Below are 15,589 nucleotides of genomic sequence, written 5' to 3' on the forward strand. Positions count from 1 at the left end.
CCACTTCTCTTAGAAGATTCCAGAATAGACAAGAGTAAGTTGTAACAGAACTGACTGTTATCACACCCAACCCCATGGCTCAAAGACAATTTTAGATGTCCCAGGATTGATGAGTTCTATGGTCTCCACTGTGCATCCAATACAGAGAATTTTATGAAACATTTTGGTTCACACAAATCTCAGAAGGTTTTGTTCAAGTTATAAAACAATTTGGGGAATATCCTAAATGCAAGTGATTAGAATTACTCATATGGTCTGAATATCAGAAATCCCTGTAACCTTCAGCTGTCCTCAACTCTCTAGAGAATCAAGCTAGGCTTACTCATTCAGTTTTCATAGCAAGAGTCTTTTTAGCCAATATGAAGCACTGGAACTATGGTCATTTCTGAAGCTCTACTATACAGTTGCAAAGAATATTCAAAAATGCATCCGGAGCTGCATTATTTGCAAGTTTGTTTGTGATGACTATTAGGTAGTCATAGAAAAATATACTTGGCTTCAAATGTGTCATATTGTAACAGTCAGCCTTCTGATATTTACATCATTTATATAAAATATAATAACTTTGTCATCATATAAAAATCCTAGGGACGTAGTACCTAGAGTTAAAGTAAGCACAAAGCAGCCGTGATATAAATTATGACAAAATATGTCATGAATGTGAAACTTAGAGCTGAAACATCCAGGTTCAAGTTCCAGCCCTCCCAACTACTACTTTTATGACCTTGGCCACAGCACAACCTCTCTGAGTCTTGGTTCCCTTGTTTGAAAATGGGTGTGTTACCTCCTATTTCAATGGGTTGTTGTGAATTTTGTTTGTTATTTGTTCATACTCTTATCTCATTCCACAAAGGATTTGAAATGCCATGTGTATATTTGAAGATATAAAAATATATAAAGATAAATAAAAAAATAAAATATATTTGCTGGTGCTATGTAGATTATATGAATATAAGCTATTAGCCATTACTCTTGAGACCATTTGGATTCCTGGGGAGATCTGTCCCTTAGAATGAAAGTGCTTCTAAGCAGATGTTCCAGAGACTTCCATTTAACCATTTCAAATAAAATAAATATTTACCCATGTGTGACATAGAATAGTTATAGGTGCCAATTTAAAATAAACCTACAAGCAAAGAAGACTATCCAAGACCTTTTGATTGAAGACCATTTGTAACTAATAAGAATATCAGATTCTCACATACTTAATGCCTTTTTTTTTGAAAGACTATGTGTAATGACAAAAAGCTCTTAAGGATTAAGTAATTCTTTTCAAAATACATTTTTATTTTGTTAATCATAACAAACATGCACAAACATTTGAGGAAGAGTAGAGTCTTAGGTGTGAGTCATTTTTATTCAGTTTAAAGACAAAGCTTTTTGTCGCGCTTGGAATTGGTGGATACCTCGCAACAATACAGAGGCTTTGAAATATCAGTGGCCTACCAGATCGTTTAATTCCTTTTATTATCTTGTGCCATTTGCCTTAATCTTGGGTTACTAACCATGCTTATCTGCCCTCTGCATCTAAAGCCTCCAGAAAGGTTGCTCTGGCATGGCCTAATAGCTTTTATCAGCTCACCTAGTGGGACTTAAGCTTCGATGCTTGAAACCCAGGAGTTAACTACATGGTGCCAAGCCCTTCTCAACAAGTCAATAGCTTTCCTCTGTAAGTGATTGCTGTTTATGCCACGGCGGCCACGCACCCCTCTCCTTCCCTTTGTCCAAGTGAAATGGAACCCAAGGACAGAAGCTAGTGGCTATTTTGCCAAAACCCCTCTAATCCCCATGGTTTAATTTTATCTAGAAAGGAATTACTGGGTGTGTTGTGATTTGCGGCAAGGTTAGACCTTCTCTCTCTTTTGTCCTACATTTGATGTTCCTTTGAATTTTTCCATTAGTGTCTACATAGTATATTTGGCTGATAGTAAAATTGTTCATAATCTATTTCAGTTTATCTGACAAGCGTGCCTACTTTTCCTCCTTTTCTAAAAAGTTGTCTACGGAAATTTATTAAGTGAGTCTCTGTTGTCTATTACATTAAAACAACTATTTCCTAAACTTTGCAACTATTTGAAAAATTCTCTTGACATTACGTTCATGTTACACAGAAAAGTTATGAAAATCATGGAATAAATTTTTTTCTCCTTTATAGTAGATGAAACTGCATTGCAGTGAATCCATGAGAAATATAATCTTGATAAGAGCCTTCCAATAAACATTATTTCAACAATTATAATTTCTCTGAAAATTGAGTTTGAGAACCCACATGCATGAGAAGGAGAGAACACTTCAGTGGTTAAAATGCTTTGCCTTCAAGGTAGGATAGGTCTGCGGCTCAGTTCTGGGTTTCCAGTTGCCAGCTGTGCATCCTTGAACAGTTAGTTAAACTCTCCAAGACTTCATTTCCCCATATATAAAATGGTGACGATGCTCCCAACTCACAGGATTTTCCAAGGATAAAATGAGGCAAATATTTAATGTCCCTAATACAATGTTGGGCACATAGCAGCCACCATGTCAATGGCATCAGCTGCTCCTATTGTTTTTGTTATTGACAAGCTGAGAAAAAAAAAAGGGAAACTGACCTGGTAGGTTATCTTTTTTAAGATCCCTCCTGCTAAGATCAGTTTAGAAAACATCCCTCAGAAAGACCATAATAATCTCCAGGCAGGAAACACACAGGGCGACTACCTTGGAAGAGCCTAGCTGGGAGGCTAGATTCTATGCTGGGAGGGCCACAGCCCAAATTTCAGACTTACCTCTCTCTGCTATTTTGCAGCATCATATGATGCGACAGGGCTACGTGTCCTGGACAGGTTAGGTTACTTCACTGCACTTAACAATGAGTCGCCTCACTTTTTATTAACAGAACCTTGACATTTCTTAATCCTGTTCTTGCAAGGAAAAGAGAGTCTCTCTCTCCTTCTCTCCCTCTCTCCCTGCATCTCCCCTCCATAGAAAGAACTTAACTCTCCATTTGGGATGTTATAAAAGCTGAAAAGGATTCGAGTTTAAAATAATACAGTAAGCGGTCGAAAAGCTGCATATACACTTTCATGTTCTCCTTCTTACCCCTGTGCATTTACATATAGCCTTTCTTTCAAAGAAACAGAATTCGTCTTTATTAGCCGGATGCACCCCTTTGTACTTAATTGGCCTAGTGATTTCCTTTGCTTAAATTGAGCATTTATCAATCAAAACTAGCAATGCATGTTATGATGTTAACAGAAAATTCCACAGGACCCTCTTCACACTGAAGAAGGGGAACATCTGCTACTCTTGTATTAGGATGGCAGGATTTAGAGGTCAGTGTGTTTCCCCATCAAGGCTTAAGACTTTGGGGATCAGGGGAAGTGTCAGGCTCCGAGCAGCATAATGAATGGCAGTTGCTGACTGGCTCGGTTTTCCTGTTCAATAGGGGGTAGTGCTGCTCAGCATAATGAGCTGGGACTTAGTGTGCTAAACACACTCAGCTTAGAGAGGGAGGCAGGCTGTGTCCCCCCCCTTTTTTTTTCCTGGTTCTGAACTGTATTTTCATCTTGGAAGAAATTATATTGAGGTTTTCATTAGTGGCACCCAGCAAGGTTAAGGCTCCATAAGGGCTGATAAGCTCTACGGCTAAAAAAACTGTCAGCCTTTGTGCAGAGAGCTGAAGGTTTAAGTTGCTTGAACTGGAAAGAGTCTGAAGAGGTGATTATGTTAAGCAAGTACTGTGTATCGCTAACATGGAATCAAATTACTAGGGTCAGTAACTTCCTGGCTTTCCCAGTGCATTAAATGAAGATGTAACATTGCATTTGTGTCAGGTACTTCTTGATGCCACACAGTGTCAGCACTGTCCGATCATATGTACCTCACAGTGTGTCACCTCTAATTTCGTGGGATTATCTATGCTGTTGCTTTAATAGACACTCATGATTTTGAGCTTCCTTTGAACTCACAGCAGGGCAGTGCAAAGTCATTATTGTGAGCCCTTCTGTGATTTTTGTGTTATATACAAAGTTCTTATCATCATTTAGAAAGGTAGATATATCCTGCTCTCATACTTGCAAAAGTGTGCACTTATTTGCTAGTAAGAGAAACTACTGAGGGGGAAAACACTGAAAGTGAAAGATGTTTTTGAGGACTAGTATTAGAAAGGTGTCCAGGTGGACAATTAGTGTTTGGAAAGTATATAGGATAGTGGTTCTCAAAATGGCCCCTTGGTCAGCAGTGTCAGAATCACCCAGTAATTTGTTAGACATGCAAATCCTACTGAATCAGGAAGTCTGAGATGCGGCTCAGCAATCTATGTTTTAACAAGCCTTCTAGGTGACGCATGCTCAAGTTTGAGCAACTCTGCTATTGCATTTATGGAGTACATAATGGGATGGACTCATATGTTCTGGGGGTAGAGAAATAGACAAGACAGATGAAGTATCTGCCCCATGGACCTTATTAAATTATAAAGGAGTATGTGGTACTTCACCCCGATGAAATGTTTATGTATATTCAACAGAGCCTATTATTATTGTATGTACCATTTTATTTTTCATTGGAATTAGCCTGTTATCTTCTTTGGTTTCAGAGAATGACTAACAAAAGATGACTAATAAGTGATTCCTTTGTGCATTTCAGAACCATCCCCCTTGCAATATGTATATCCATGGCCATTGTCACCATTGGCTATGTGCTAACAAATGTGGCCTACTTTACAACCATTAGTGCCGAGGAGCTGTTGCTTTCAAATGCAGTGGCAGTGGTAAGTCCATGTTGGGAAAATGCCAATTTGAATTTAGGTTAATGAGTTGATACAATTTTACAGTAGCTCCCTCCAGCAGAAAGTGTTTTGAAATTCAGTAATCTTTTCTTGATGTGAATGATCATGAGTATTTAAAATTTTAGAACACATCGTAGCGTATTCCGTTTAACTGATACAGCTAAAATCCCATATGATTTCTCTGTACTGCTAATTTCCTGTAAAAACATTTCCACATATGCATGCGTGAAAATCTGTCTAGGCCTGTTGAAGAGAAGGCGTTATTCTTCCAACATGTCTTTAAAGACATGTCGGCAGTTACTGAATTTAAATGAATGCATTTTTTGGTATGCAAATTGCAATATATTCTACACTCTTTTCTGTTTGTAAACTTTTCAAAGGCCAACTTAAAATTATTTTCCCACAGTACCACTTAAGAATTTCCCAATGGGCCGTATATACTTGTTTTTCTAGTATATCCTTTTGAATACTAGTCCTGGAATCTTATTAATTTTGGGAAATACTGAGTTATTCAAAGTTGAAAGATGTTGTTGCTATAGTACTTCTTAGAATATTAAAGATGCTAATGTGCATTTTAACTCCTTTATGCTAATGCATAAGTGGATACTCATCATTTTACAGCACTTTCCAAAATGCATTTGACAGCAGGGCCCTCTTTGCTCTCAAAGGTCATGGTACGGGACTGTTATTCTGTGACACATACTTTTATTTTCTATAAAAACTTAGCTAGTAAGAGAGCATTCATTCATGACCTCATAACAATGAAGGATGAAAAAATAACTTTCCATCACTAGATGTCAACTCCTTTTAAAATAGTCACTATTACCTCATATCAGCAACATCCAAGGGAACAAATTATCTCATTTCATCTGAACTTATGTACGAGTTCACTGTATTAAAAACAGACTTTGCCCACTGCTATAAGTCCTACCAGACAACAAAATGTACAAAGCTCACCCATGTCGGGTCAGCCATCTCATCTTACTAGACAAAGGGGAGCACTTAGTCTTTGAACGTAATGTGGTCCATTAATTATACAACACCAGCTGCATCAAGGACAATTAAAGAATCCCACATATTTTTTTGGAAAATACATTCTTTGTGGAAATTTGCAATGTTGCACGTACCATGGCATAAAAGGAAATTTCAGAAGTTTTATCTTTTATATTTTCTGTGGCTTGGTTTCTTCGGACTTGTATTTGTATTCTAGTCTTTTTATAGGAAACCACAGAAGGAATCGCCAGATACCTCAGAGGGAGGGAGTGACTCAATAAATAGAAATTCAACTAATGTGATTATTATTCTGTGCCAAAGATTTTTCGGAACTGCTCATATATATAATATATATATAATGTAATTGATTGTCATCAATTATTTTTTGCCACACTTTTATGTCATAACAGTGGGATTGGGATATGAAACAAGTATCTGTAATATGTCTCAGTGTACATTTGTACTTCACTGTAAAAATGTGGCTTTCCAGGCTCAAGAGAAGATATTACACAGAAGGATTTCTGTCTCCAAAAGGAGAACTTCTGAACTGAGATTTTTCCACTTACCAGAGTCAGAGACGATAGACGTAGATTCAATAAATAGATCATTGCTTTTTGAAAGCAGAGAGAAGTTACTTGTTTAGACCTTTGCCCATAGTTTTGCAACAAGCAATGCCATCTAAAATCTAAAGTAATCTAAAGCAGTACCTGCTTTAGATTACTGTCTAAGAAGTTAGTCTGACCCTAACCAAAAAAGAAAGATTATACAACATACACGTATCACCAGGCTAACAGAGAGTCATAGAGCGAGTGTGGTCTAAATTGATTCGTTTTATTCCACTTTCTGGCAAAGCATTAATTTGCTTCGTTCCGTCTTTCACTAGACCTTTTCTGAGCGGCTACTGGGAAATTTCTCATTAGCAGTTCCGATCTTTGTTGCCCTCTCCTGCTTTGGCTCCATGAATGGTGGTGTATTTGCTGTCTCCAGGTGAGTGAGTTCAAGCATTTCTAGAAGTGCATTTCTGTTTTTGAGATTGGATGTGATAAGGATAAGTTTAAAAAGAAAAGGAATAGTGCCTCCAAACCTGTTGTTTTTAAAGGGACATCACGATTGAAGTCTTTGTCCAAGCGTCAACAGCATGTCTTATTCTGCCCATTAGAGGGCACTGCTTATCTACTCATAGCCTGCTCTGAAGACGGCTTGTAGCATTTTTTTACAGAATGTCTATAGAGTCTAACAACAGCATTTTATTTCTGGTGATAAAATCTTTTGTTTCTCTAAAGGTGGCAAGAAAAAAAGTAAAGTAAGAGACACCAAAAATCACCACCCCACCATCTGTATCCCTTTTGTTTTGGTTGATGCAAAAGTTCCTTTTGTTTTAATATAAGATTAAAACCCAATCAGATAAATATAAATGTTGTGTGTGTGTGTGTGTGTGTGTGCGTGTGCATGTGTGTGTGTATTGTGTTGGATTGGGTTGACAACACACATACAATGCTAGGAATCTAGAACTAAATTCACCATCAGCTATTTATATATACGGAGAGCTATGCTGAGTCAGATGTTGCTATTGTTTCTCCTCAAAGAGTAATATAATATGTTGGCAGATTTTATAAAATTCTAAGTCAGATTTCTCATGATATTTTCTACCTTATCTGAAAAGTGAAACCAAAGTAATCACCTAAGAAATTCCAAACCATTTAGTATGAAAAAGAGGCAAGTTTTTCCTTAGATTTCTGGATTTTTCCCTTTGAAATGATCAATTACACAGTCAACTCCACCCACATTTTTCTCCCATCAGGTTATTCTATGTTGCGTCTCGAGAGGGTCACCTTCCAGAAATCCTCTCCATGATTCATGTCCGCAAGCACACTCCTCTGCCAGCTGTTATTGTTTTGGTAATGCATATTAACAAGTATATCTAGATATAACCTCGAATAACAGTTTAGCAAAGAAGATTTCAGACCAGACTTTAGACTGTGCTTTGCTTTCTCATTCATTGCTAGATAGGCTCTGTGTATATCTTGGTGGTGTTTGGGAGGTAGGGTATTTTCCATCTCTTCCCTTTATTCAGTATCCGATGCGTGTTTGATGCTATGGGGCAGTAATCACATCGTTTCTTTTTCCCCCGTGTAGAAATTGGTGTGGTCTAAGGGAAATGATTAGCTTGGCTCCTGTCATTGACATAGAGACTCACAGAAAAGGATGTAGAGTAATATGTCCCAATTCTACTTACTGAAATTGGACCTTAAGGCTACAGCCCTAAAACACCGAGATGTCTCATCATAGGCCCCTTATAAGGACATGCACACAAAATTATACAAAAAAATTGATGAATTCTAGACAGTGCAGTGATTCTATGATTAAAAGTGAGACATTTGAGAGCAAACCTAACGGGAAGAAATAAAAGCACCCAAACTTAAATTTGAGTTGTAGAATTCTTTCTGCAGAGAAAAGTATTGGTGAGGTGTGGGATACAAAAGACTGTGGAAGGTGTAAAAGTCATCAAATACCCATTGGCAATGTTATATTCATTTTTAACTATGGTTTTGCAACATTTTTCTCAAATGGAATCTGCTGTCAGGAGCTCCATAGCATGCATTGAACATTTTTTTTTTTTATGCGTTTAATTTGTTTCAAAATGTTTCCTTGAAATTTCTTTGTAAAGTACGCATACTCTCTGTGCTGAAAGTTAACGTCACTTGTGGGAACAGAATGTATTATTCGGTGAAGAGGGCTTTCATTTTAAGCCTCGGCTATCAGTCATGCTGTCCTTGGCATGTGCAGCTGCAGAGACTTGCTATGCTGATCTGTGCACTTCATTCTTCTCTGCGGTCTTGAGGGTCACACATGGCAAGCACACGGAGAGAGGCAGGGTGGAGGAAGAAAAGGTCAATGTTTTGCATTCAGGAGATGACTGAGTCACCTAGAAGTGGCTGTGTTTCGTGTGTGCAGAGCCAAGAGCTCATCAGAAACCATTTGCAGAGCTTTCTGCGAATTTTCCAATTGGACGCAGTTTTGATTTTTATTATTAGTTATTTACTAATCATCTCAGCTTCTGGGTCTTTAAATTTTGAGTCATTGAGTATCCCGGGTTTTACTCTTTGAAAACACCTTCTTTTCTCTCAAATGTACAAGCAACTAAAACCCAAACCTCCATATAAAATTCTGTCTCAATAAGTGGCAATGACGATGGCCCTCTCATAATGGTACTGGTGTGTAAAGGGATTATAAAAGCAGAATGTAGAAAAGACGTTAGTCGAATATAGGCTTTAATCACGATGGTAGTTTCTCAATATAAATAATCATTTGAAAAAGATAATAATAATTTATAGTGATGTTCTTGTTTGATATCACCTGTGTTGTCTTTTAACTCACCGAGCATGGTTTTTCTCCTCCTTCCCCCCCAGCATCCTTTGACGATGATAATGCTCTTCTCTGGGGACCTCTACAGTCTTTTGAATTTCCTCAGTTTTGCCAGGTGGCTTTTTATTGGGCTGGCAGTTGCTGGGCTGATTTATCTTCGATACAAACGCCCAGATATGCATCGTCCTTTCAAGGTAACCTCAGCAATCTTGATGGGTTTACATAAATCTTTCTCCTAATACCTAGTCCTCCCTTTGCCATGACTTGGTGATGAGGAGCTTGGGCAGGGGACAGCATCCTCTGGAATGAAGTGTTTAACTCTTGCGGGTAGTGCCTTCACAGTGGATTTATTTTTAGCTTGGAAAAATAGTTCGCTCAATTTTTTGTGTTGCACTGAACTATGTGTGTCATATTTTTGAAAAGAGGTGGTATTAATATAGGATATTTGTTATGCTGATTTTTCATGGATGTGTCCAACGACCTGATGTGTTCAAAGTCTGGGATACTTCTACCTATCTTTATGCTGAATAGTTGTGGACAGCCATGCTGAGAAAGAGTGAGGCAGATACGTATGGAATTGTCACTAATTAAAACTTTAAAAAGGATGCTGCTTTACAAAGTAGGCATTTTAAGTATTCTTAAATGTTATGACTTATTACATTGCTGTTTTTCTACATTATACCCTCTAGAAGCAATAAAAACATAAAATATACAGGGAAAGCGAAGATGGATGAATGTACCACTTAATAGAAAGCCCGTTTACCATAACTAAGCATTTCCTTTTGGGAGGGCTAGAGAATATGCTTTTCATCTCCTCTAGCCTTGAACATTCATGGATTGATTTGACGTCACTATTTATTTGCTCTTAAGAAATAACACAGATAATGTTGTCAGTCATGTTGTCAGAATTTGTTTCTAATTTTATTCATTGCCTAATGCTGGCAAGATCTTTATTAGTGGTTGAGTAGGAGTTGGCCTGTTTTATTCCTGTCAGTTCTTATTGTGAATCTCCAACAGAAAATCAATACGCACTGAAAGACTTTAACGTGTAACAAGCAGCCTGTGCTCTTGGCTCCACATTAAAGTGGACTCTAATCATAATTATCAAAGAGCCAATCTTTTAAAATAAAAAACATAAATCGTAGTGGTACTTAACTAGAAAAATAATTCAAACAGAACATCTCTAAGGAAACACACTTATTTATCCTTAGGTTTTAATCTATCCAAAGATTAAAAAAAAATTTAAGGGAGTATGTTTAATACAGTCTCTGTGCCCCGTTAAAGAGATTTTGCTATTAAGGTAAGGTAGGATGGTGCCTGTCACCTGGTTACATGACTAAAGTGTTTCACCTGATCAAGTGACTGACGTGCTCATCTTGAACCCACCTTGTCTCTTGAACTATGTTTGAAGTGACTTTTTCTGTTCTGTGTTCCAGGTGCCGCTGTTCATCCCAGCTTTATTCTCCTTCACGTGTCTCTTCATGGTTGCTCTTTCCCTTTATTCAGACCCATTTAGTACGGGGATTGGCTTCGTCATCACTCTGACTGGGGTCCCTGCATACTATCTCTTCATTATATGGGACAAGAAACCCAGGTGGTTTAGAAGAATGTCAGGTAAGACTTTGAAACAGGTTTTCAGGACCTTTTGAGAGACTAGGTTGTAGAAAACCCCTCCGTGGGTACATATATAACACGCACATCTTAAAGTTTAAAAATATAAGTGCGAAAATTGCTAGTTTGAATATGTGATTGCATTTTATTCAGAACTGAGAGAAGAAAAAGGAGGAAGGGTGTTTAAGGTACAGTCACTGAATCCTTTCAGGATATTTCATTTGGGCTTCTCTAATCACTTCTTAGGAGAACAGCTCTTTTATATAGAATTTTATCAGCAGTTCTGTAAACGACCCAATAGCTTCTCTGAATCTGTTGCTAACCTAATTATTTTCATTCTGGGTTGAACGCAGTTTGTTGATTCTATATCATAACATACCACTTCATAAGTGGTATGAGATTTGGTGGGGCTTTAGGCAGAGACTTGCAAAGGTGCAAAGGTCTTAAATATCCTGATTATAACACTACCCTGTTTAACAGTGATGGCAAATCACAGGGGGGTCATAAGAACAGCAAGAATGATGAAGAGAAGAATAGCAGCTCACATTTATTGTGTGATTTCTATGTGTTAGCCCATATATGACCTTATTTAATCTTTATAATAACCTTTTAAGGTAGGAAAAATTGTTATCCCCATTATATAGATTTTGAATTATGGGAGAATTCATGTAACTTGTTCCCAGTCATACAGCTATTAAGTAGAAGATCTAGAACTCAAATTCAGGCAGTTTTGTATTTTAGAAAAATCTTCCTGGGCAGTAAGGATGGATTAGAGAGGGTTGAGGCTGAGGACAGAGAATCAAGTTTGGATTACTGCAGTAATCCTGATGAGAATTGAGGAGGATCTGAACACAAGCAGTGTCAGCAAGGTCCGAGAGAAAGTGAAAGGTATTAAAGAGAAAAAAACCAACAGCGCTTGGTGACCAGGTAAGTTGGGGGAGGAGGAAACATACTAGATCAGTAGGGAGGAAGAGTGCTTAGGAACAGCCTCTGTTGAAAGCTCAACACTCTATCAGGTGCTCTGCCAAGCAAGCCCTTTCCCTTACATTAGCATCATCTCGTTCTGTCCCCTACAAGATCCAGGTGTGAGGTGGTATTATTCCTCTAGCCCGATGCGGAAACCAGGACTCAGGGAGATGAAGAATTTATTTTTGAGTGTGCAGATTTTAAACCATTGAACTAGGATTTGAACCTATATCTACTAGATCTCAAAGTCTATGATATTTCTAGATTGGGTGTCTAGTGGAAGAGAGAGAAAGATAAAAAAATACAGCCAGAGGAGCAGATATGTTCTTGCTGGTGAGTTTGGGAGTTTAGAAAACAACCTTTGTTCTTCTCATTTACTTACTTTACCATAATTAATTTTTAAAAGCCTGGTAAAAAGTTCAGGGAAATTTCAGCTAAAATTGTTAATAAGTAATGTCAGTGTCACTAAAAATAAAAAACAAAAAAAGCAAAACAAATTGGTGTACATATTGAATCTCTAGTACTCTACACAAACTCATTTAGAAGTCATTCATTCAAAATAGTTTCACTACTAATATTTATTGGCTTGTAATTGGTACTTGGTATCTTTAGACCTTAAACTACTATTTATACCTGAGTTTTGTTTTCTAGCTGGCAACACTATTCCCCAAACAAGTGTTACTTTAAAAGTTAGGTTCTTTAAGGCTAACATAGGCACATTGATTGCCAAGCAGTGTATTTAATCTCTGTTTCTTGTGAGATCACACTAGTTTTCCGTAGAATATTTTTAGCTATGTTTTCTCTGTTGTAGGCAATAAATAGAGCCTTTTCTGAAAAAGAAAAGTCTTGTTAAACAATATTGCCATTAAGATTGCTTTCCTCATTATCAGCATTCAGGACAGATTAGCGCTTATCACTGTGAGATCTGTGTCTCTCTCAGATCCTGGCTAGAGACAGTTAAAACCCCTGACCACCAGGGAAAACCAAGAGAATTTAGGAAGAAAGAATTGGTAGCCCTAGAGTTGGACTACAATGAGAAGGGATCAGGATAAAAGAGCAAATTCCTTATTCTCTCTTACTTAGTAGGCATTTTGTTCCTTCTGTTTGTAGTCAGCCAACTCTAAAAATTCTTTCATTTTGCTAACATGTACAGATTTTGTACCATTTCTTTGTCAGTGCCTATGAACTACATGCTTGATCCTTCTTCGATGTTTTTCCATGCTCATGTAATTTTGAAGTTTTTTGTTATTTTTCTGTCTCTAATGATGTTTTGCACATCTCCAAGGACTCCACATTTAGTGTTAGCCGTTTGTGAAAGTAGCAGCAATGCAGTGGTCCCATAATGGTTATTTGGTTCTCAAAAATGCCCTTAAATCTTACCAGGGAACATGGCAATTCTGCCTTTAAACTGCGATCATTGTAACCCTTTATCTTTATAGCTGCCTTGAAAGGGAGTAGCAAAAAGCAACAATCCTCCGTAATTTTGCTTGATTTTCCTCTTAGGCAGCTTCTTGTAGTAAAATAAAGAAAATTCATATTATTTATGGCTGCAATAGCAAGTATTTTCCTAGCCTTTGGCCAAAACAAAACACTCACACATAGACACACAGAACAACAGAGTCCTGATCCTCCACCTCGCCTCTCCTCCCAACTGCTTCCTTGTTGTTAGAGAGAGACTCAGGGTGAATTTGGAGGCCAGAGAGCCTCTGCTTGGAGCAGTGTGTTCAGCGATTTAACATCAAATTTTTTTGTTGGGTAACATTCTTTAGCTTTTATATTATTATTTATTTTCACCCTAATATACGTGAACAGATTAGCCCTGTGAAAAGATAGTCTATCAAAATACATCTTACCTAGGGCGTGTCCATAAAAAACGCGAGGTAACCAGACAGCATGCAGAAAATGGTGAACAGCTGCTCAGTACAGATAGCCAGGGAACGCTCAGAACCTGAGGATCTGAGATTTTCAGAGATCTGACGAATTTCTCCGGCCACAGGATGCCAGTATTGAACCACGTTTTGTCTGATAGCATTTCTAGGATGGAAAGAAAATGTGCTCTCAAGGGAATCGTCAGATACGCAGAAAGCTTTTTTCTGCCATCTGTGACAGACTGGTTAATTCTTCTGGTTATTTATTTGTTTATTTATTTATTCTCTTATACAAATATGAGCTTCTCACCGGAGGAAAATGGGGCAGATACCCCACTGACGTACATGGAGATAGCTAGACCCGGCCAGGGCTTGCAGGAGCAGTTTCACTTGGCTGCCTCTATTTATCAGCCAAACCCATCACAGCTGAGAGTGAGTGGGGTGACTGGAAGTTGGTTCCTCTTGCTCAGGGTGAGATATGGAGGAGAGCTGTATTTAAACAAAATCTTTGATTATAAACCATCACACTGGGCAACACCAGCAGAATGATTATAGCCCATCTTTGTGGATAGTGACTTTGCAATTCCCGAGTCCTAAAAGCATATGCTGCTTACCATGTGTCAGGATAACTTCATTTATGATACCTCACTGAAACCTGCTTAATGAGTTTGACAGACTCTTCACCAAGACTGCAGTGCAACATTTTAAATTAGTTAAGCTTGCCTACAATTCTTAGCGGCCCAGACCATCTTCATGGTAAGGATAAAATGAGATCATGCATGTGAAAAGCTTTAGAAGCCTTTTAAAAAAGCATACATACTCTCTTATTATGACTTCCGGGGAAGAGTGGGTTTGTGCTAATACTTCACAGTCTTATTCAGTTTTGGCTGTAGTTCCTGTGCTTGTACCGGGTGTGGTTGGGTAAATCAGATTTTGCAAGGTCAGTTGTTTCAACTGATTTCAAGAACAGCTACTGAACATGAAAGGTAAAGCTAAAAATACTACAATTGCTGTTTGGTCTTGTAGCTTGTGTTACTGAAAACACCAAATGCAGACTCATTGAGTCAACTTTATTTAACAAAATGGTATCGAGGAGTTGATTATCTCCAAAGCCAAAAGCCTTATATGAGTGTGGATGTAGCTAAATGCCACATGCTCTGCAACTTTCCTGGGCAAGCAGGAAGCTCCCACAGGAAGCTTCCAAGCTTTACTTGGGTCTGTGGAGCACATCTGTCTGATCCCACTGCTGTAGATAACCTAGAAGGAAAAGTTGGTGTGGCTCAGAGCCCAAATCAGTTAATCTGCCAAAACTTTATGATGAAAATTACTCAAATCTTGAGATCCCAAGAGAGAGCATAGAAAGCCCACAGGAGAGACTATCAACAGGGCTGATTGAACTGGAGGAAGAGAAAGGATTGGGTGTGCAGGACCAGAAGAGAGGATTTTTGGCCGCATACGTGCTATTGAATAGAAGATCCAAACTGAGACTTCAGGAAGGAGAATGTCACACTAGAAAAGCAGCAGGATCTCAAAGTTGCCTCCTGTTGTCTTGGTGAACATGGCTAAGCAAAATGAGGGTTCCCAGAATACAGAAACACACTTTTCGAGGAGGATTTTGTTTGGGGGCATGGAGGAACAGACACTGCATAAGAAAGACAGTCATTAAAAAAAAAGAAAAATCTCAGTGGGTAAATACATGAATATCATACACACACTCGCACGTACACACACTCACACACACCCCAAAGGCAGTCGTGAAGATTAGTTCTGTTAGCTACAGCAGGACTTCTCCAGGGAGGAGGGGCTGCAGAGGATGTAGCTTTAACCCCACTGCTTTGCATTTGACTATTGCAGATGCCTAAGACCTTCTGTTTCAACTTCCTGTCAGATAGCCCTAGCTCCTTCTCTGCCTACAAAAACCATCTCCCTTACTAGTGATTGATATTTACTTTTCCACAAGTCTGTCTTTCTAGGTTCATTTTACCGTTTTCGTTTTCTGTAAACATGGGCTTTAATTGCTCCA

The 15,589-nt window shown here is 38.3% G+C and overlaps 1 protein-coding gene across 1 annotated transcript in view; it reads left to right on the forward strand.

Annotated features, from left to right (window-relative positions):
• Positions 1–15,589, forward strand: part of SLC7A11 (solute carrier family 7 member 11) — a 79,968-nt gene that overhangs the window by 48,704 nt on the left and 15,675 nt on the right. The window contains exons 7-11 of the mRNA XM_004426495.3: positions 4,621–4,744; positions 6,639–6,742; positions 7,557–7,653; positions 9,166–9,315; positions 10,558–10,735. Coding sequence (XP_004426552.1) covers positions 4,621–4,744; positions 6,639–6,742; positions 7,557–7,653; positions 9,166–9,315; positions 10,558–10,735 — 653 coding nt within the window. The remainder of the gene's footprint in view (positions 1–4,620; positions 4,745–6,638; positions 6,743–7,556; positions 7,654–9,165; positions 9,316–10,557; positions 10,736–15,589) is intronic.

Source organism: Ceratotherium simum, chromosome 12 (assembly GCF_057802395.1).
Source record: "Ceratotherium simum simum isolate JZ-2026a chromosome 12, ASM5780239v1, whole genome shotgun sequence".
NCBI classification, from domain to species: Eukaryota; Metazoa; Chordata; class Mammalia; order Perissodactyla; family Rhinocerotidae; genus Ceratotherium; species Ceratotherium simum.